The sequence below is a fragment of the Phascolarctos cinereus genome, unplaced genomic scaffold (genome assembly GCF_003287225.1).
Source record: "Phascolarctos cinereus isolate Bilbo 61053 unplaced genomic scaffold, phaCin_HiC Scaffold_1;HRSCAF=81, whole genome shotgun sequence".
NCBI lineage: Eukaryota > Metazoa > Chordata > Mammalia > Diprotodontia > Phascolarctidae > Phascolarctos > Phascolarctos cinereus.
The window spans coordinates 83979962-84003698 of NW_027555514.1; the positions used below are offsets into that span (position 1 = coordinate 83979962).

General features: G+C 35.7%; 1 protein-coding gene across 4 annotated transcripts in view; it reads right to left on the bottom strand.

The window, feature by feature from the left end:
• The window catches only part of UBE3C (ubiquitin protein ligase E3C), a 162961-nt gene that overhangs the window by 22028 nt on the left and 117196 nt on the right, over positions 1-23737 (bottom strand). For all 4 annotated transcript variants that reach the window (XM_021009644.2, XM_021009643.2, XM_021009642.2 and 1 more), the window contains one exon: positions 10143-10355. In XM_021009644.2, coding sequence (XP_020865303.1) covers positions 10143-10355 — 213 coding nt within the window. The remainder of the gene's footprint in view (positions 1-10142; positions 10356-23737) is intronic.

A 23737-nucleotide genomic window follows, 5' to 3' on the forward strand; every position in this document is an offset into this window, starting at 1 on the left:
TTGATGAGAATTAGGGAGAAAAGCACACTGAAAAGGAACTTGTTTATTTTAAATGAAAACAATGAACCTAGAAAATGATTATCTATATTATAACCTCTTTTTCTGGACAAGAAGAGGAGAAGATAACCCTAATATCAAGATAAAAGGATTTATTAATACCTCATTTATCTGAGGGTCAGACAGTATCAATCATATAGAATATAGAGCCTACAGACCCAAAAGCTAGAGAAATAAAGTGATAGTTTCTTGTGCAGTTCTCAACTATGAAGACAGCTCAGGATCTCAAAATTATACAAAAAAAGATTGTATCAGTCAGTTCAGGAAGCAGAAGGAAACAAGTGCTCTTAATAGATGAATAAAGACCATAAAAGCCAAACTTCACAGGTAGGAATGCTTTGAAGTAACAGGGAAAGGAAAAAAAAGAGGGACAGATGCTACAAAGCGGGAAGTCATAAGAAATAATTGGGAGAGGTTGCTGAGGCTACAGAAGAAAATCAGAACATTTCTAGAGAAAACAGCTCCTAGACTATTGTGTCACACTAAAGGCACACCAATGATAGGACAGGCTGTAGGCCTAGGAGATACTCAGCAAAAGGCAAGGAATGTTCTACTCACTTCATTGATCTCTGAAGCCATTCCTGTGGTCTAGTTTGCACAATGATTAATGTTTGGGAGAATGACCCTGAGTAATCAAAAAAGACTTAAAAGTTCTTTACATTCTAAAAGGGAGATACATTACAAGCTTCAGAAATATTTTCATTCAGGGGTAGCTAGGTGGCGCAGTGGATAGAGCACTGGCCCTGGAGTTGGAAGGACCCGAGTTCAAATTCAGCCTCAGACATATAACACTCACTAGCTATGTGACTCTGGGCAAGTCACTTAACCCCACTGCCTAGGGGGAAAAAAAGATAATACACTTACAAGCTATGTGACCCTGGGCAAGTCACTTAACCCCAACTGCCTCACCAAAAATGCAAAAAAAAAAATCTCTCTCTCTCTCTCTCTCTCTATATATATATATATATATGTCTCCCCATTCAAACATGACAAAATTTGGGAATAATTCATTTTGATAGATAGGAGGCAGCTTACTGGATAGAGTGCTGGGCCTGGATTCAGGAAGATCTGAGTTCAATTCTTGTCTCAGACACTTAATAGCTATGTGACCCAGGGGAAGTCACTTAACCTGTTTGTCTTAATCCACTGGAGAAAGAAATGCAAACCGCTTCAGTATCTTTGCCAAGAAAAATCTGTGGACAATATTAGCATGCCATGGTATACATGATCATGAAGAGTTGGACACAACTGAATAACAAAAAATTTTGACAGGGAAGTAAATAGATAACACATTAATCAAGCACTATATTCCAGGAACTGTTTTAAGAACTGAGAATATAGTAACTACAAGAAAGACATCTTGTTCATCTTTTGTTTTTGAAGACCAATGACATCACAAATGAGCAATGTCTTGACTTGTGTCTGAACTCGATTTAAGTGAGGCAGAACTGCACAAATCATCAGCCTCATGTTCTCTTCCAGAGTCACTGATGTCGGGGAAGCTAGGTGGCGCAGTGGATAGAGCACTGGCCCTGAAGTCAGGAGAACCTGAGTTCAAATCCGGCCTCAGACCAAAAATTGACACTTACTAGCTGTGTGACCCTGAGCAAGTCACTTAACCCAATTGCCTAAAAAACAAACAAACAAACAAACAGAGTCATTGATGTCCACTGGCAAGGCAAAAGTCAGAACGACTGGCAACAGCCTGGGATGCTGTGGATAACCATGGCACCTCTGATGTCTTCCCCAACTCTAAGTGCTCCATAGAGCCTGCTTGAGCTGCGCGGGCAACAAACTGCTCTAGTCCACCCACTCTGCTGGGAGAAGTCTGCACATACTTGAGGCAGGCATTCCTCTAAATCACCAACAGTTTTAAAGCCTATTGGCTACCATCAACCTGATTTAGCCCTTCTATCAAGATGGTTCACCAGGGTGCAGCTGTTGTGTATGCTACAGCTTCCTGGAGCCACAGGTCAGAGTTGAGTAAAAGGTGGACACTAAAGGTGGATGAGCAGCCCTGAAAAGGAAGAAAGACAACCCCTCCCCTCAAAGAGTTTAAATCTCAATGAAGACAATAAAGGGGAGCTGTGAGGGCTTAGGGTCATGGTGTGGAGACTAGAACCTGGAAAGATAACGCCAACAACTCACCTACAAGAGCTGAGAAACACAGGAGAGGGGTCTTAGTTACTGGCAGGGAAGAGGAAGAGGTACTGTTCTAAAAAGATGGCAGGCATTGAGTAGGCTGGGAAGAGTTAGAGGGGTTATGAAACCTAAGTACATAATGCACTTTTGGTAGAGCTATGAATTATACAACTATTCTGGAAAGCATTTTTGCAATTACGCAAATAAACTGACCTAACGTCCATATCTTTTGACCTAGCAATTCCACCACTAAGCATATGTTCCAAAGAAGGTAATTAACAAAGACACTCTAAACACCAAATTATCTATAGTAGCACTTTTTTTTTACTATAGCAGCAAAGAAATAGAAACCAAGTAGATGTCCCATTGACAAAAAAATGGCTAAAGTTTAACCATTTAAAGAAACTGTGGTACATGAACATTAGAATGGAAAACAATAAACATGTTAAATATAGAAAAGCATGTTAAGATATAAGTGATACAAAATGAAGTACTCAGGGCCAAGAAAACAACATGCACAATAACACAACAACATTAAATGCCAAGAACATCACAAAACAATCACACCTGTTGTGAAATTATAATGACCAGGCTTGGCTTCAAAGAAGAGATATGAGAAGGCATTCCCCCTCCTGCTTCTTTGCAGAGAGGAAGGTTCATGGGTGTGGAACAGTGAATATAATGCCAGATTTTTTGGGGGGGGGTATGTTGTTTGGTTTTGCTCATTTTTCTTTTTTCCTCTTTTTAAAAATTTCTTTGTTATACGGGAGAGCTATAGGAGGCCATAAAGGTAGTGTAAAAACAATGGACTAATAAAAGCTTTAAAAATATTTCCCTGATTAAGCTTTTGTTTTGTAGAAATTCAGTTATACAAAAACAACTTATTCTCCAAAAACAGAAAGGACCAGCAACAACCTTCTTAAATATTAAGTCCTGTAGGACTAAGTTTAACATCCTATAAGAAAAATGCAGCTCAGCTGAACAACTGACAGACCACTACACACTGATTTTTCTTTAGGGTGATTACTATTAGCAATAATAAATGAAAAAAACTGGCTACGTGATTTTAAAAATTATACTTTTCACGTTCTGGGTAATTCCATTATCTGCTGTTGGTACTACAGTCTTGTAAAGCACACTGCACAATAAAACAAAAATAAAATAATGTCAGAAGGAATCTCAAGGAAGACCTGCTTATTAGATAGCTGATGGCAGAATTTAATGTTGACTCATTCCACTCAGCACTCTAATATTTTGAACAGCTCTAGCAGAAAACAGACATTGGAAATACTGCAGAAAATGTTATTGGATTATAGGTTACTGCAAGCTCCAATATTCATATCTTCAATCCCTATATTCATAATGCAGTAATTATTCAACTGTAATGAATATAGATGAAAGGCGGAGATGACCATGTAGTATGAGAGAAGTGTCTTCGGTATTTTTTTTTTAGTGTAACCAATCTATATTAATGGGGAAAATGCTATTAGCAAGTCATTGCACTGGCAAAAGTAATTTAACAGAGCAGCTGGAAAACTTTCAAGGTTTTAAAAACGCAGTGTGTTTCCATGGCTCTATAGCCATAACCATTCCTGAGTTATGCATCAAGATAAAATTGGTTACTCAAATTAAGTGCTGAGGTCACAACTTAATTATTTAAATAACTAAATCACTGTTAAAACTACTTTTACTTTTCATTAAATCCCCTTAAAAATCATGTTTTATCATTGTAGTGACATAAAATCTGACTTGATTAAAATATGTCACTATTGAATTTTCTGTATTTAATGTGAAACACTTAAAGATATCTAGATTATTAAGGGAAGGTAGGGATATTTGGATTATATCCCTTACCCTTTGGTATCACTTTCAGAGACAGCAGCTACATATTCTCTGAGTGAGAATGCCTAGATGCATAGGTCATTAACACAAACATTATGATAACGAATATAGCTTATAACAGGTGTCAGTTACTAGTTGTACTTCTGAATTTCATGACTTTCATAAACAGTAGAATTCTTTATCTTCAAAGTAACTGATAAAGCCTCATGGAGGGCTGACACACTTGGTGATACATACTGACTAGTTCTAACAATATGATTATTCCTGTCCTAAGCAAGTTTTAAAGGATTTGGTGAGTGAAGAAAGTTCGTGGTTTTTGACCTCAAAGATACTGCTGTAACCGAAGTACGATAATGAGGTAAGAGTAAGAAACTGAGTACAACTTTCTTTCAAGTTAAGTTGGCACAGTATGGCACATTAATTTAAAGAAACTAAGACATAAAATTTGCCTTTCTATCCATCTTGTAAAAAAATAAGGGGATGAGATGATGGGTTTTGTGTGAGAAGCAAATGTTCTAATAAAGATAACCTGAATTCCACAAGATCACTTAAAATGCAGGCACAATTTTTATCTTGAGTTGGAGGTTTGGCTGGTTCTTTGACACTAAAATACGTTTTTCTTCTTCAGAAAGAGACAAGTTATTCAATATAAGAAGATTCTCAGAAATAATCTAGAACAGAGTTTCTAAAACTTCCCATTTGCAAACCCTTTTTGGGTTTAAGCAGCATTCGTTGGAATTGTGTCGGTGTGACAGCATGTGTAGTGCAAAGTGCATATGCTTTGTGTTCAGAACCAAGGCTGAAGTGCAGTTGTGTGATGCAACATGGGCAAGCGCTGCCAGAAACACCTGGAATTCATTATGTGTTTGATTTTTAATTAATTTTTGGTCGTTGCACATTCAAAGACCTTTTACTGTTGCCAAATTTCTCACGACCTAGGGTGATGACCCAGTTTAAGAAGCACTAATCTAGAACTACTTCCTAAATGCATTTTTTCAAACCCTTCCCTAGGCCTTCTAAAGAATATATTTGAAAATTAACCAAATTCAGATTTCTAGAACAATTTTAATAACAGAACCAATTTTTAGGGGCTTTCATTCCAGAAATTTAAAAGCTGCTCTCATAAATAGATTTAGCTTACATCAGAATAGGTAGATCCACCTAAAAACAGGGCAGCAGTCAGCTAGGATATATAATGATGCTAATAATAGTGCAACTATTATATATTTATAGTATGGTAACCCTACTATTATCAGCTTAATTCCTTCAGTTTCTCCTCTGGATACTGAAAAGGACTTAAAGCTTTCTAGAAAGGCTGTATCTTCAAAACTGGAGATTACAGCCTTTCTAGAACACAATATACTGTATTTATCCTCGTTTCTGGAAATCTAAAAAGAATGCTTGGTTTGCTGTTTTGGGCAGCCATGGAATCTGACTCCTGAAAAAGCCTAGGATCACTATCTATAGCTGTAGGCGTGAAAAGATATGCTTATATCTTTCTTTAGGAAATGCCACATGGCACCTAAAATAAATACCCTCCCCACCTTTGTCCACAAAAGGACAATTTAAAACCAAGTAGTCTAGTCAAAATAAGCTATAAAAATTGTTACTTTCAGTAGGCTGATTGTCTATGGTAGACCTAGGTTACAGTGAACCAACCTGGTCAGATGTTGTATCATTGGAAGCCGCACTAACAGCACAGCTGAACAGGTGGAAATTATATAGTACAGCTTTGGAAGAGAAGCCACATGATTCTCTTCCAAGCAATGTGTTCAGATCTTCCTTTGTCTCTCCTCCAAATGATGGGGCAGCAAAGCCAAAAAAGAAAGATGGAAAGCTGACATTTGGTCAAAACCAAATAAAGAACAAATACGGGATACATGAAAGGGTCTTTTGTTTTTAATTACCCCTTGTTTTCAGTAGCTCTCCTTCCCTCCATCCCTTACATGAAGCATGCCTTTCACCTCCAAGCCATCACTTTCCCAACAGCAGCCATTATGCGGGTCTTTGTTAAATAAATGAGACCTCTCCTTTCAGAACTTGCAGCTGCAAGTTACTAGCCTACATATTTACTGACGACAATAACAAACCTACTGCATTACGAGAGAGTCAAAGAAGAATTTCCCCTAGGACGCTCTAGGCTAGGATGATGAGTGGGATTATGTGATATGACAAAAGTCTACAACAAATACACTATTTCTTATTTTTGGATAACAAAGCACTTTATAATATGCTCTCTCTTGCTTCTCACAAAAGTACTACTTGATGCGCAATGTACATATTATTATCCTCATTTTACAGGTGAACAAATTGAGATTGAGAGAAATGTGGTTTTCCCAAGGTAATTCTGCAATAAGTGGTAGAACTGGAATTCAAATAAACATCATCTGACTCAGTCTAATGACTTTCTTATTTGCCTTTAAAAAGGTCTTTTTACTACACCACATATCTTCCTCATTATGAAAGGAATGGATGAGAATGGATTTAGTCAACAAAATGTTTACTTTAGCTCAAATCCTACCTTCTGCCAGAGGGCTTCTCTGGTCTCTAGTGCTTCTGATGCCTTTTCTCTGAGATCATCTTATATCAGCTCTTTATACCTATCTTATAAGTACACAGTTATTTGCATGTTATCTCCCTCATTAGAATTGAGCTTCTAGAGAACAGGAAGTATATTTTTGTCTTTCTTTGTAACCCTAGAACTCAGTCTAGTAAAACAATAAACCTTTAATAAATGAGTGTTAACTGATGATTTGAGAGAATCCTTGATAAAGCGAAAAGGCTAAGTTTACATCAAATAAAAGAAAGTATAGAATGGACTAAACTTATAGGAGAACTCAACAGATACTATAAGCTGATCATATAAACAGCTTAATAAAAATTTCAGTTAAATTATTTGAAGACCAATATATAACACTTTAAACAAAACAAAACAAAAAACTAGACTGAGATCTCTAATATTTGAATTTAATTAAAAGAGAGTAAGCAAGTCTTCCCATATTTTTCCATGATGTTCTTTGTGTACACTGTCAGAGAAAATCTTTGGTTACATTAACTACAGATCTGACCTATTACAGAAATTCTCTTATTCCCTAATATAATTCAGATGCACTATTTTGCTTAACATTAAACATGATGTTAACATTAAACATGTTAGCAAAAACAAGAAAAAGAAAGCAATGCTATATAGGTGTTTAGATAATAACCATGAAATCTGCACTAATTTAAACTTTCTCAACATACATTTACTAAGTCTAAAACAAAATTAGGTATTAATGCTGACTAACATTCCATAAGGGTCTACATATGACCACTGTATCTTCACTGATGATATAAATGAAAGAATGAAGTTGGTAATGAAGTTGGATTTTCTAATACCTGGAAAACCAAGAAAAGAAATCAAGGTGATCTTGAAAACAAGAGAAATGGAATGTGAAAACCAGAATTAAGTCCTCATACAAAAAAGTCTTGTATTTATTTGGGGAGGGGGGTTGAGGCAATTGGGGTTAAATGACTTGCCCAGAGTCACACGACTAGTGAGTGTTATATGTCTGAGGCCAAATTTGAACTCAGGTCCTCCTGACTCCAGGGCCAGTGGTCTATCCACTGCCAAAAAGTCTTGTAACCAAATCTAACTAGATATACTTGAGATAACAAGAAAGCGCAACTAGGGAAAAATCAGAAACTTTAGAACCAGCAGAAATGTTAGAGATAATTTCATGGCCTGTCCAATACACAGCAACATCTTAAAATTTCCAAATATATTTGATGTATTGGCTACTAGTTTTAAGAGAAACCATGGTTGGGATGTATCAATTAAAAGGTCAAGAGGATCTCAAAACACTAGAAAGTTCAGGCTACATGGACAAACTCTTGGCAATATTTACATTTACCTAGCTCTCAGAACATATGCTTTCTTTCATGAAACTTCTGAAACTGAAGCTGAGAACTACAGTGATTCAAATTCAGTATTATACTCTTTGATTAAAATTCAGCTCCAAAATTCTCAAGTACATTTGTCTACTAAAATGCAGTATTTTCATTGCTATCAAAATTAACCAAGCAAAATTAATCAACCAGGCTTGAAACTATATTTTTGTGTAAATAAAGTTGATTAAACTTTTTCACTCCTTTAATTTTTTTTTATATCAACATAGCTGACATGGTAAGCTTTTACTAACGCATATAGTTAAGACTTCAATAAACTGTAATCTTAGAAGTTTGCTTGAGGCCATTAGGTTAAATGACTCAACTGGTGCCAGACAGAACTGTTTAAAGGTTATCTGTTACTATCTAACTTATTTATCAGTGTAAGATACTCTTTATGTTATATACATACATACATGTGTGTGTGTGTGTGTGTGTGTATCTCAATTTGTGTGAATAGTAGCAACTTTATATGTACCACTTTTTGTGGTACATTTGATGAATTTCTCTTCAATGTCAATTAAAAACAATAGATTCTAGAGATACAGATTTAATTGATATATGTATATTACATATGCAGAGATGCATGTTATAATAACATCTAGCATTTAAACAAGACCTACTATGTTCCAGGCACCATGCTTTTACAATCATTATCTCATTTTATCCTCACAATAACCCTGAGAGGTAGGTGCTATTATTATACCCATTTTATAGCTGAAGAAACTAACAGAGGTTAAATGACTTGCCCAGAGTAACAACAGCTAGTGTCTGAGGCTGGATTTGAACTCAGGTCTTCTTGACTCTAGGCCATAGCAGAAAATGGCCTTCAACAGAAATGTCAGTCAATAAACATTTACTGATTGCCTACTAAGGGCAATTTCCTCAATCGTTAAGAGCTTAGACTTGCCCAGCATCATTCAGTTAGCCAGTAGCAGGACCCTAATTAAAACCCATGTCTTCTGACATCCAAACTAGGGTGAGGCATAGCATAAAAAGACATACATTCAATAACAAGTGAGTCAGAATTACAGTGCTGTCATTTAAAAAAACAACACAATACTAGAAAATATTAAAGTTACTTCTGATGACAGGAAGTGATCTTTCTACTTTATGTCTGAGAAAATTTCATAAAATGTGGGCTTGGATTTTTAAAAAATAGATGGAAGAAGATCTAAAAGTACCATAAGACTAATTATACATAGAGAAAACATGTCCTACAGAGAAAATGTTAAAGAAACTGAGGTTTACTAGAAAGGTTATGAAAAGATTAAGAGATGAATAATTATTATCTTCAAGGAGACTAAACAGATATGTGTCCAGTCACAGATCCATGTAACTCTAGCATGTAATTAATATTTTTCTCTCTTATCCACAACTACAACATGAGTGATTTTGTTAAACGCTATCCTGAAATCTAAGTATATTATATCTATGGAGCTACTACTCATGTCATGTGGTTAAAAATAAAGGAAAATAAAGTTTGCTATGACTTGTTCTTAATGAAGCCATGTTGACACTTTTCAGTCATTGTTTTCTTTGTGAAGTGGTCACAAACAGGCCTCTTAATGTGTTCCAAAATTTTACCAAGAATAGAGGTCAGGCTTACTTGTCTTTAGTTTACAGAGTCCACTCTTCTCCATTATTTGAAAAAGCAGCTACTTAGACAACTATAGTCTTTACTGAAAATCTACCTTTCCGCACCTTACTACCCACTGATACTTGTTCTGCCTTCTCAGACTAAGCAAAACACTGTTCATCCCTCTTCAATATGACAGCCCTTCAAATACTGGAAAACACTTATCACAGCTTCCTCTCTGCTAGTCCTCTCTTATCCAGGCTAAACATTTGAAGTTCCTTCAATGGATCCTTATTATCATGTGCTTCTTCAGCAAAGGCTTTCAGAAGCTGATTTAGGAAACCAAGGCAATCTGCAATCACGAAACAGAAATCTTTTTCTTTATTTCTAAATTTATAGTCACCATTAGTGATTATTATGCTTACCAAACTCTGAAATAATAGAGGCTACACCTTTATTAGGAATGACACAAGTGTGACTGTTCAATATGTGCCTTATCTCCTCTATTGCCTAAGGACAACAGGGGTTGGGAAGTAATCATTAACTAGCTATGCTAAGAAGAAAAAAGGAGACACCTCAAATGCCCCACTCTTACCTGTGCCTCTCCAAGATCATTATTCACCACAGTAAAGTTTAGCCCAAGTTCCTCCACATCACCTTCATAGCTCTTGAGGAAAAGCAAATTTTTGTACATTTCAGGATCTAATGATGCCAGGTGATGAATGTCCACATCAGCACTTGTCCCAAGCAACTTGGAAAGGAAAAAACCAGCAAAGGGCAGCTCCACTAACATGTTTTCATAAAGAGCCTATAAATGAGAATAATGGACAATACAATTTATTGAAAATCTACATTTACTAAAATGTCCATACCCCTTTTCCTAAGATCCCACTACTAAACATATACCCTGCAACATCCTGTACATACCAAATATTCACAGCAGCGCCTTTTATGGTAGCAAAGAATAGGAAACAAATTACATGCCCAGTGAATGGGGAATCGCTAAACAAATCATGGTATCTGGAGGTAATGAAATATTAATGTGTCATAAGAAAATGCATTATGAAGAATCCAAGGAAGCAAAGGAAGACCTAATAAACTGACACAGAGTAGAGTAAGAAGAAACAGGAAAACAACATACACAAGTGCTGCAATAAAATGGCGGGGGGGAAAACCCCATAAAACTGGATGCTATGTAATTATGATAATAAATTTTGACTCTCAAAAAAGAACTGAGAAATCCCTTCCCAACCTCCTACCCCTGTCTTCACTGCTAACACAAGGGACTATGATATGGAATATTATAATACTGTCAGGTAAGATCAATATATAGGTTGGTTTTGAATGGCTTTTTTTCAACTGTCTTTTAAAATCTTTGTTATAAAAAATTACATTGATAGTCTTAAAAAGCTCCATTCTGTTTGTTTCTGAAACGGAGAGTATTTCTCCTTATTTTAATGTGGACCCCTTTTAATTAAAACTGGAACATTCTCTCACAAGACATGCCACATGGGCATACCACAATGACACTACAATATAGAATTTTTTGAGGTAGAAGGGGTCTTAGGTGACCATCTAATTCACCATTTTACAGATGAAGAAACCAAAGTTCAAGTGACTGAGTAAACTGCTGAAAGTCACACTACTAGTTTATTGCAGGGCTGAAATGAACTATCCATATACTACTGTATGACCATAGGCAATTCACTTCCCTTAGCGGCCTCAGTGTATTCATCTATATAATGAAAGAGTTACATAGATCACCTTTAAGGTCCCTCTGGGACCAGCTGTAGAGCTGTCTATGATCCTTTGATTCTGCAAGTTCAGTAGTTTTTTTTTCAAAATACAGCACTCCATCCCTTAAACTTAAAATTCAAATACATATTCAAATCTTAAAAGCTAATATAACCCCTAAGTAATTTCTATTCCAGACTATCTACATCATCACACAAAATATTTTCAAAAGGATGAATCTTAAATTGACTTCAAATCTAGAAAACTTATTTATCTCTTTTCCTGAGTTATCATAGAATTTTAGAATTAATTAGGTCCCTAGAGATTATTCCTTACTCCATTCTCCATTCCTACCTCTGCTTGGTTTCCACTTCACTGAATAAACAAGGCCTCATCCTCCAAAAGTAGATCACTTGAAATCTCATCACCATGAAGAATGACTCAGGTTTGTTAAGTCTACACCTTCTTAACTCACACTCAGCCTCCTCTCCCCTCCAACTGGAGGCCTGAAGGGTAGAGTACTAAACTCTTCTCAAAGCCTTCCTAAGACTAACTGCTTTTCCCATAAGATGGTCCTTAAATGATCACCTAATGTCTCCTCTTTCTCTCTAGTTAAAGGTTAATTCTGTTATGCTCTGGTCCAATGCCCTTCCACCTCCTCCAGGACCTTGCTGCACTAATTATGCTTTCAGAGCGCTTCATTATGGATTGGCTCCCTATTATCTGACTACAAATGACAGGATTTTTCTGCCCTCCCCTCTCATCATCTTCAATCTATCTTCTGCATCTGACACTGCTGATCACTGTGTCTTCATGGATACTCCTCTCCTCTTTTGGTTTTCATGACAACACTCTCTGGTTCTCCTTTTACCTTACTAACTGCTCCTTCTCAGCCTCTTTTCCTGGCTCATTATCCACCAGGTCCTTAACGGTGCATGTTTCCCAAGATTCTGTCCTAGTGCTCTTCTCTTGACCTCAATAGCTTCAAGGGCTCATCACCTCTATGTAAATCTCTCGGTCCACTCTTTCTTTAAAGCTTAACACTAATTACCTCTTGGATATCTTAAACTGGTTATCACAGAGACATCTCAAGCGCAACATGTCCCAATAGAATCTCTGTTCTCCTTCTAAACTTTCTATTGAAGACACCAAATACTCATCAAGTGTCTCAGCTTCATAACCTCAGTATCATTTATCCATCACCTAACCGTAAGTACTAACTGTGTGCTAGGGTCTAGAAGTGCAAAGAGGAGAAATCAGCCTCTACCTGCAAAAATATGCTAACAGGCAGACATTAGTATACATTAGTATATACAGAATATAAGGAGAGTAAGTACTAAGGTAAATACTGTCATTAAATACAAAGCAGTATGACGAAGAAGATGAGAGGAGTTAAGTAGATCAGAATAAGCTTCATTTATAGGGCGACCGGAGAGAATACATTCCAGGAATGGGGATGTCCAGTACAAAACCACAAGGATGAGACACAAAGTGTGACATGTGAGGACAGGGCCAGTTTGGCTGGATCTCAGAGTGCAGGAAGGGGAGTAATATGCAATGAGCCTAGAAAGACAGGTTAAGATAAGGTTGTAAAGGACATAAAAAGCCAAACAGAGAAGTGTACATTTGATTATAGAAGCAAAAGAAAGCCACTGGAGTTTACTGAGAGGAAAGAAGCATTTGCAGTTAAAGAAAAGCATTTTAAAAGACGAAACTTGGAAGATGGACTGAAAGTGGGGAGAGACCAATTAGAAGTAGACTGTTCTCTAGGTGAGAAGTCATGCAGTCCTCACTCTTCTTCCTCACTTTACATATCCAATCAGTTGCCAAACCTTGTTGTTTCCACCTCTACAACATCTCTCACATTGGACTGATTTTCTCTATTCTCTATTCATACAGCAAACACCTTAGCTCAGGTTCTCTTCACCTCTTGCCTACATTATTACAATGGTCCCCTGTTCATTTTCCTAATTAGTCTCCATGTCTCAAAGTCTCTCCCCACTCCAATACATTCTCCAAAAGGCCGCCATGGTGAATTTCATTAAGGGCAGAACTGACTTACTGAAAACTCTAGTGACCTCCCAGTGGCCTTTTGGAAAAAGATGTAATCTTCCTCAGAATGCACTTCGCATCTTATTTCCACCTTCCAGAATACCCTTTTTTCCTTTAAGGCTCTGTTTAAGTACCATCTTCTACATCAGAAGTTCTTAGCATATTTTGTGTCTTAGCCCTCTTTGGCAGTCTATGGAAGCCTATAGGCTCCTTCTCAGAAAAATGTTTTTAGGTATATAAAATAAGATACTTAGAAATGAAAGGAACTCAATTATGTTTAAACACTTATTTTTAAAAACTACACACAAATTCTTGGCTCGTAGGTTAAGTTCCCTTGTTCTATATGAAGCCTTTCCTGATCCCTCTAGCTCCTAGTGCCATCCCTCCCAAACTATATTGCATTTATTTGTACTTATTTTTATATATTTATTCTGTACATATTCATACAGGCTGTTGAATTAGAATGTAAGCTCCTTGAGAATACGGATTGTTTCACTCTTGTTATATGATGCCCAGTACATATGATAGACACAATAAATGTTTGTTATTTGAATGATACAAACACACCGACACATAAACATACCAGATATTGCCTGACTACAGAAGATTACAGTAGGACAACTAGCTTCTGGTCCTAGGCACTTTGGTTCTCAGTGTCAGTGGACTGAATTTTGGTTGCCATATCACACTGTTGATTCACACTGAGCTCAGTGTGAATACTCCATTAAAACTCTCAGCTAATTCTCTTTAAAAAAAATTAAACTTTTTTTCTATTAACAAAAACCAAATTTCTCTCCCACTTGTCCAAATCCAATGGAAAAGAAAACAGAAACAAAACCCTTGTAATGCACACACACACACACACACACACACACACACACACACACACACACACACACACACACACACACACACAGTCAAGCACAGCCAATTCCTGCATCAGCAATATTGAGAAAAAAAAAAAGAATATGTCTCCTTTCACAACCTAGAGTCCATTTTCTTTTTGTTAGTAGTGAGTAGCATGCTTCATCAAAGGTCCTTAGGAATTATGGTCCTGAACCATCTCAAAATGCTAGTTAGTAATTCCTACCTACAACATTTATTTGTGAGGCTGACTTCTAGACCTGGATGTAAGATTTTATTACGATTAATTTCATCTTACTAGATTTGGCCCAATATTCTAGCCTATAAAGATCTTTAAAATTTTTTCTAATTAAATTATTACTTATAAACTCAACAATGAAAAACAATACGCCTAATTAAATTGCTTAGTAAATATTTTCATATGCTCTATGAAAATATTCTGAAACTAAAGCACAGGTCTGACCACATCATTCCTACTCACTCCAGTTGCTCACTATCACCTTTGGAACCAAATACAAAATCCTTTGTTTGGCCTTCAAAGCCCTTCATAACCTAGCCCCCATCTACCTTTCCAGTCTTCTTACACCTTACTCATTGCCATATACACCTGATCCACTGACACTGGCTTTCCAGCTGTTCCAAGAATAAGACACTTCATCTCTTGGCTCCATGCATTTTCTCTGGCTGTCCCCCATGGCTGGAATGCACTCCCTCCTCAATTTGGCCTACTAGCTTCCCTGGCTTTTTAAGTCCCAACTAACCCCACCCCCCACAGGAAGTCTTTCCCTTATTTATTTCCTCTTGTTTGTACATTTTTGTTTGTTTATTGATTCCCGTTTTGGATTGTATGATGCTTGAGGGAAGGGATTATCTTTTGCCTTTTTTTTTTAATCCCTAAAGCTTTTTTTTTGGGGGGGGGAGGCAATTGGGGTTAAGTGACTTGCCCAGAGTCATACAGCTAGTTAAATCCCTAAAGCCTGTCACAGTGCCTGGCACACAGTAAGTACTTAGTAAACGTCTACTGACTGAATGAAAGAGCAATGAAGCTGGAATAAGATTTAAATCAAGTCCTGTCTCTGCCAGGAAGTAGGGAAATTAACATCTGAGTCTCAGTTTCTTCATCTACATAATACATAGCAGTAGCTACTTCAGTGTTGTAAGGTTAACAATAGCCAATGTACACAAAGTGCTATCTAAGTGTTAGCTACTATCTAAATGTAAGCTATTATCACCACCACCATCCCCAAACCTAAGCTCATCATCCATTATCAATATTACCAATCAATCTGGTTTCTATTAGTCACAAACATGAATGAATAATTTTTTTAAAAAAGGTACTAATGGTTGAAGTCATGTTATTTTCCCTTTTGCTGTGAGATACTCTATATAGGTTACCTAATTTCTCTTAGATAAAGCAAAACTTTCTGGCAGGAGACATTAAAATAAAACTTAAAGCTCTTCAACTGTTTTGTATTATTCTAAGACAGAAGGGATTAAAGTGTCCCTAGAGTTGCTTAAACTTTGAAATGTTTAACCTCATCACACATCCATGTAGATCATTTGGATCCACCACTAATGCTATATGAATAATGAGTCCAAAGTCAAAGTGAGCAGTCTACAGAAAACTGCATGATTTATTCAAGGTGTTGAAGGCAAACCCCTCACTTGTGCAGTTGACTTTAAGAGTAAACTGGAAGTATAAATCATTGATGTTCAATGTATAAGGTCAATGTTTGCCATTCCTGCATTAGTAACAATAAACCATTGTAATTCTTTAAATATATCAGAGCTACCTGAATTTTAAATGGAAATCCCATCTGTGAGTCATAAAATGTAAATGTAGAAGTATAATTTTTTACATAAGGCAGGTTTAAACCTTTAAAGCATTTAATATACAAGCACTAATAAATGATAGCACTAAAAACTATGATTGCATCAGCTAAATGGATTATAAATTAAATTTCCATAATGTATGCAAGTTAGATACAAATGCAAACATAAATCAAGGTATTTTCTAAACACAGGTTAATTACACAACTTCAAGAAGTGTCTATTTTTATGCAAAATAATCCACTTAGCATTTTTCATATTGGTCTTAATTCTTAGCCACTTGCAACATTTGCTCCTAGAAGCCTATCAATAACTTCATGTCACGAAAAAATAGCAATAGGTATATTGAAGAAACTTGTAAGTTATTTTTCACGTGTCTGTCTTTTATGAGTGTTTATTGCTAGAAATTGTGCCAAGATGATTTGAAATAAAAAGGATTAATTATAGAAGAAGCCTTTTAATATAAGTAAGTGCAGTAGCAATGCAATTAATGCAAATTGTGGCGCTATCAGGAGAATAAATGTGAACAACATCACAGGCCATTTCTGTTTGCTGCCAAATAACTTTAGTAATTTACTACATTAAGAATCAATAAAAAAATAATGCTTTTCAAATGCATCACTATCAATCTTCAGGTACTTCTAAAGTGAACATTTATAACTTAATCTAAAAACTATATAAGAAATGATGCTCTATTTTAAAGGCATCTTAATTGGGCATGAAAATACTAATTTTAATTATGTCAGGTTATACTAGTCAAGTTTTTTCAAAAACAAAAACATAAGGGAAAATAAAGATAACCGGTCGACATTCTAAATATTTTAAGGTCAAGTTCTGTTAATAAATTATAACTTGAAAATTACATTCCTCAGTCTAGCTTTGTTTATTTGCAATAATTTGTAAGCTCTAAATTCTTAATGGTAAGTACTATGTCTAATCTTTTATTGTCTGCCCCTAATTATATAGCATAACACATTACATTTGTTGGTGCTAAATAAATATTTGGTTCTCTCTTACATTTCTGTAGATTTTATTCATAGCCTTCAAAAAGCTCAGGTTTCTCAATGAATTCTTCCCCGATAATTTACAAAGAACTCTTTCTCCTTTCCCTGAACTCCTACAGGGCAGTCTTATCTCTAAGTTATCTGGATACTTAATCAAAACCTTTTATTGTTCTTTGTTTCCTGTCTATAGAACTCAAAGCTGAGTGTCCCTGAAACTCTCTGGACCTCAGTTTCTTCATCTACAAAATAAAGAGACTGGACATCATAGTTTCTAAGGTGCCTACTTTCTAGCTTTAAAATACAACGATCAGTAGCAAACCCTAATGAGGGGACTCTCCCTAAAGGACAGGATCTATTTTCTTACTTTTTTGTGTGTAATCTGCTGCTAAGACAGGGCTTAGACCCTGTAGACACACATTAAATACTTGTTGAATTAAACCATGTTTTAGAATAATACAATTTTATAGATGGAAAAAACCTAAGATATCAATTAGTCCCACTTCCTTTTTTTATCGCAGAGGAAAATGGAGCACAGAAGAATAAAGTTAAATGACTTTCCAAGGTCAAATAATTACAAGGTATTATTAAATTGAAACAGCCCAAACCACATTCCATTCTTTCTGGACAGAAGCTGTAAGTGCAACAATAGAAAGTTCTCTGGCCAAACTTTTCCTATAGAAATCTGATACATTAGTGTTGTTAATATGTGAGGGATTATTTTGCCATAACAAAAAATAGAGGTTGACAGTAACAGATAATGAACATGCAGAAATACCATGTATTTAGTGGGCTTCATTTTTTATAACAAATAGCACTTACATGGCATTTTTAAGGTTTGAAAAGAGCTTTACCAATATTGTTTCTCATGATCTTCACAACAACCCTATTGCTATCATCCTCATTTTACAAATGAAGAAATTAAAGCTAAAAGTAGTTAAATCACCTGCCCAGGGTCACACAGCTACTAAGTGTCTAAATTGGGATTTCAACTCAGATCTTTCTGACTCCAAGTCCAGAACTCTTAGACACTGAATCACCTAGCTGTTTCTAATCCAAAGTCTATGCCTTGGATTTCATAGGCTACTACAAATGTTATGTAAGACATTAAAAAGCAATTGTCCTGCATTCTCCTTGAGTAAGTTGTGGTTAAATATAAAAGAAGCAACAACAACAAAAAGAATTTTGAAGAATCTAGGAAATCTAAAGATTCCCTGTCTCATTGCTATGCTCCATCTCCAACTCCAGAAAGGACTAAGCTAAATCTAATTAGGACAACTCAGTCCTTGCTAAATTCATACATTATTTTAAATAAGCACAGAATTCCCCCTCATTCTTCTTGATTAAACCACTGTCAGCACTGGACCCATATATTTGTTTATTTTTGTCTGGACCTGTGATTTCATCTGCAAAATGAATACACCACGTAAAAATTCTCTCTACCACCAATTCACACAGATAAGTCTGTCTTAAGCTACAGTCCTTGAAAAGATTTTCTCCAGGCAATGACTTGCCCAGGGTGAAAGAGACAAGTCTTGAATCTATCTCTTCCTTACTTTCCATAGCTCCATAATGATATTCACATGCAAAAGGTGTCTTAGGCACCTGGTATCAGAATGGGGAAAATGATTGGCTAAGAAGACACCCTGTAGAACATTTTTCAGCTATAAGGAGGTATTACAGCAACATGAAGCAAAGCCTTCACTGATGACAAATGAGGATACTCAAATATTTTAAATAAATTTCAATAATCTCAATTATCCTAAAGGGTACCACTGCTGATAACAGAATACCATCATCTTTATCCTACAAGAAACTGAGGTCACATGAAGCCTAATATGTTAAGTTTCTTTATACAGTAGACATGATCCTGGAAAGTTATGTGTAAAATTGAATTCCAAATGACACCAAACCTAAGCAATATTTTAAATTCAAGAAAAGGGTAATCTTATTTATGTCTCCCTATATCTAGGCTCATGAAATCACAGATTGAGAGTTGGAAGGGACCTTAGAAGCCACCTGGTTCAATTCCCTCATTTTATGAATGAGGAACTGAAAAGTCCAAAGAGATTAACTCACTGGCATACGGGTGAGCTGAAGAGACTAGGTACGAAGCCAACTCACAAGATCCAGATGAGGTCCTACTGTAAATGGCACTTAGAAGGATTCACAAACACTATACTGATGATAATATTTAGGTGCTAGAATTAACATCTGGAATCTAACAGCTTACCATGAATTATGAAAAAATGACAAAACCTTTACTGAAACAATATGTGCAGATAACAGTCAAATTTGACCATAAAAAACTTTTTGAAATTGATGGCTTGAATAATAGCGTACTTTGGATAATATTCAAATAAGCGTTTTCACAAGAGTGAGAGAATAATGGCCTATTTCTTGGTGGCTATTTGTTAACATCACACACACACACACACACACACACACACACACACACACACACACACACGGCAAATCTCAGAAGGGGCAAAATTCTCAGATAAGGCAAAGTCATTTGTAAATGGACATTATCCTTGATTTTCTGACTCCTGGAAAAGTTGAAGGTCAACATAAGCAAGACCATAAAAGCTACAGCCATTTTGGATAACTGAATGTTTCAAAAGAAAGCTTGCTTGTGAAAATTTGCTGAACTTGAAGAAAAAAAAATCTAAAATTGATTGTAACTTTGTGATAAATGGAGCCTGGAGTAGAGACTGAAAGTTGAACATTACCTTACAAAAATCTGAGTTTGCATAACACAGTTCAATTTGGCTGAAACTATAGCCATATCAAGACTTTCAACAACACAGACCTTGAGTTTTTGGATTCAAAAGGCCATGGCCTCAAGAAGTATTCAGTGAGGTGAGTAATTTTCAAAACAAAAGTATTTTTTCCTTCCTCTAAATTACCAGCATTCTCTACAATAGAATATAATACTCTCAGCAAATTAAGTACTTTTAAAAGAGGGATCTAACTTACAATATAGCAGAATATACCTACAGGATTTAATATTATTAAATATACAAATTCCCAATCTTTGACACCTTTAAAAGTAAATTCTATGAAAATACAAAATCAGAAACCATGACATTTCATAATCTGTCAATTAAACTTTTGAAAAATATTACCCAGATAACATGAAATAATTTGATTTATAAGCATTCCATTCAAATTAAATCAATATTCTATAGTCAGAAAGGAGCCATTTTCAAATAGAATTCAAATATGATAAAGGATTTACTTCAATAAATATTCCGAACTTAATTGACTTAAATGGACTTAGGTGCTTCTAACTGTGAAAAAAGATCAAGATGCCATTACCACATACTTTAACTGTTTATTTATTCCCTGTCCAGAAGCCTGATTTACAGGCAATAAAATGCAATCACTACACAAACCAGAAGCAGGAATCATCTGCTAATGGAACTTTTAATTGAGAAGTGACCAGTGACATGAGGTAATTCTTCCATATAGGATTGCTTGTGAAGACCTCTTTGCACTTTATCACGGTAAACAATCACTAACATATGCATTAAAGAAAATTTAAATACATTATGACCCAATAAATATCACAATCAATCAATATACTCTTTTCCCTCCTTAAAGATTTAATGTTTAAATACCACACTATTAATATCATAACACACTCTTTTAAGATCGAGACTGTACTTACAATGTTAATACAAAATTTAACCATTTGTAATCAAACAATAATTGGATGTTATGCAAAAGATCATGGAAACCATTATCATCATACCCAACTAATAATTCATATATAGTAAAATCAATTGAATGGACTCAAATCAACTAAAACTATTATGCTCATGAGATTTTATTTGTTTATTTACTACAGAATTCCACCCCTTCATTCATTTTAAGAAGTAAGCCAAAAGAAAGTCTGAGTACACAAACACATATACTTTCTGCCTCCTTTGAAATACAGCATTCAAAACAAATTCTTAAATCCTCACACATAAGAACAACACCCCTTTAAAAAATGTTTAAGGTTTAGAAATTCAGTGAAAACTTGTCATCAGAATGATAAATAACCTGAAGCAAAACCTGCCATAAATAGGAAAAGAAAGATTCAATTTTTGTTCAGGCTATACCCATTAAGGCAAAGCTTTTTTATTTTTAAAAATATTTAAAAGTCTGAAAGAAAAAAGATTTTCAGCTAAAATATTGTAACAATAAAAAAATTCAATTTTACTATTCCTCATACAGTGCATAAACACTCACAAAGCAGAGGGAAAAGGCAGTATCAAAAATTTAACAATAACAACAAACATTTATAAAGGGATTTAAAGTTTGCAAAGGTCTCTACAAACATGAGCCAAACAAAAACCCTCAGAAAAAGGTACTGCAGCTAGTATTATTTCAGTTTTTCAGAAAATACACTAAAGTTAAAGGAATTTAAGTGAGTTGCACACAGTCACGAAGCTGACCACTAGGAGCAAGATCTGAAGGCAGGCCCCAAGTACCTTAAAGTCCATCACTCCACAATGAATAAGTAAGACCAACGTAGCATTATCACATTTCCTGGGGCTTGATGGGATAGCCTTAGTTTACAAAAGAGAGAAAGCAAAACTGTTCAATTGTTATTTTGTTACTATTTTCTCTGGAAAGAATAATCTTTATACTTGAAGTGACAGAACCAAAATGATGGACAAGAAGTTGACAGCCAAGCTAAGAAAGGAATTAATGAAGAACAACTAGCTGTCCTTGATGATTGAGTCAACTGGTACAGGTGAACTATATCCTGAGGTCTTAAATTAAGAACTGGCAGGTGTTATTTTAAAGATCACAGAAAACAGGAGCAGTTATCAATCTTAGAGTCTTTCAAACAATACTAAGAAACAAACAACTGGTACAAGCTCTTAAACAAGAAGAAGAAGCTGTAATCATCAAAACAAATTAGTACTGGTTAAAAAATGGAAAAGTTGATCAACAGAACAGATTAGGAACACTAGACCTAAACAAAAGAACATATACAATCAACTACTAATGTAACAACAGCAGAAGCAGCTACCCGCATTTCACTACGCTAAGTGCTTTATCAATACTATTTCCTTTGATACCCAAAATACCCTGAAGTAAGTGCTATTCCCCCCCATTTTTACAGTTGAGGAAACTGAGGCAAACATAAGTTATTTGCCTAGGGTCTCACAGGCCCAATTTGAACTCAGGTCTTCCTGACTCTAGGTTCAGTGCTCAATCAACTGTACTGCCTCACAATTTAACAAAAACTGCTCTCCAGGCCCAGAGCCCCAATTCACTGTGCCACCTAGAAGCCTTTAGTAGGAAATTAACTTTTATTCACTGACTGAAAAGTCTCAGTTGCTGTTTTACAGATACTGCTAGCTCTTTGTTTTAAAGTGGTATTATTTACCATATTAAGGAAAAGTCTATTTATTCTTATGAGTTTTAACATAAATCACTATTAGAGAAATGCAAATTAAAGCACCTTGAAATTTCTACTTTATATCCATTACACTGGTAAAGATGATGACAGGGGCAGGTAGGTGGCTCAATGGATAAAGCACTGGCCCTGGAGTCAGGAGGAACCTGAGTTCAAATCCGACCTCAGACACATAATACTTACTAGCTGTGTGACCCTGGGCAAGTCACTGAACCCCGAGGAAAGGAAGGAAAGAGAAAAGGGAACAACTACATAATATGTTGCAAAAGTAGAAATAACAAGATTTGACAACAGATTGGATATATGAGATAAGCGAACGAAAGTCAAGTATCACACTTTTAGTTGAATCTAGGTTAATAGGAAGATAGTGGTACCCTTGCCAGTAAAGGAAAGTGGGAAAGAATGGAGTATTTGAATGTAAATACAATTGAGTTCTCTTCTGAACATGTTGAGTTTGTGATGCCTATGGGGCATCCAATTCAAGATGTTCAAAAGGAAGTGGGTAATACAGATTGGAGTTTAGGACAGAGATTAAGGCTGAATAGATAGATAAAGAAATCATCTCTTTTAAAGATGATAATTAAACCCATGAAGCTAAGGAGATCACCAAGAGTGACAGTATAAAGCAATTTTTTGTGTCATGGACCTCTTTGGTAGTCTGGTGAAGCCTATAAACCCCTTCTCAAAAATTGTTGATACATTCAAAAATACATGAAAGCAAAATACATAGCATTAAAATGGAAAACATGAACTACATGAAAGCAAAATACATAGGATTAAAAAGGAAAACAATTATATTGAAATATAGTTATCAAAAAAATTCTTTCAAGTTCATGGACTCCAAGTAAAGAATCCCTAGTACAGAGAAATAAAAGAAAGGAGCCCAAGACAAAGTCTTGGGGGACACTCATGGTTAGTGGAAGTAACCTGGATAAAGATCTAGCAAAGGACACTGAGAAAGGTCAAACCCGTAAGAGAATGAGACAGAAACTAAGAAAAGACAGCTATCAAAAATGTCTTTGGGGGATGGGGAGGGATTGGGGAGTAGAGCCAAGATAGCTGAGTAAAAGCACTGACTTGCTTGAGCTCTCCCTCAAACCACTCCAAATACCTGTAAAAAATGGCTCTAAACAAATTCCAGAGCAGCAGAATCCACAAAAAGACAAAGTGAAGCAAATTTCCAGGTCAAGACAACCTGGATGGTTGATTGGAAAAGTCTACTGTGCCAGGCTGGGAGAGGAACACAGTTCAGCATTAGCCATGCAAGCAAAGACCAGGCCTCAGCAAATC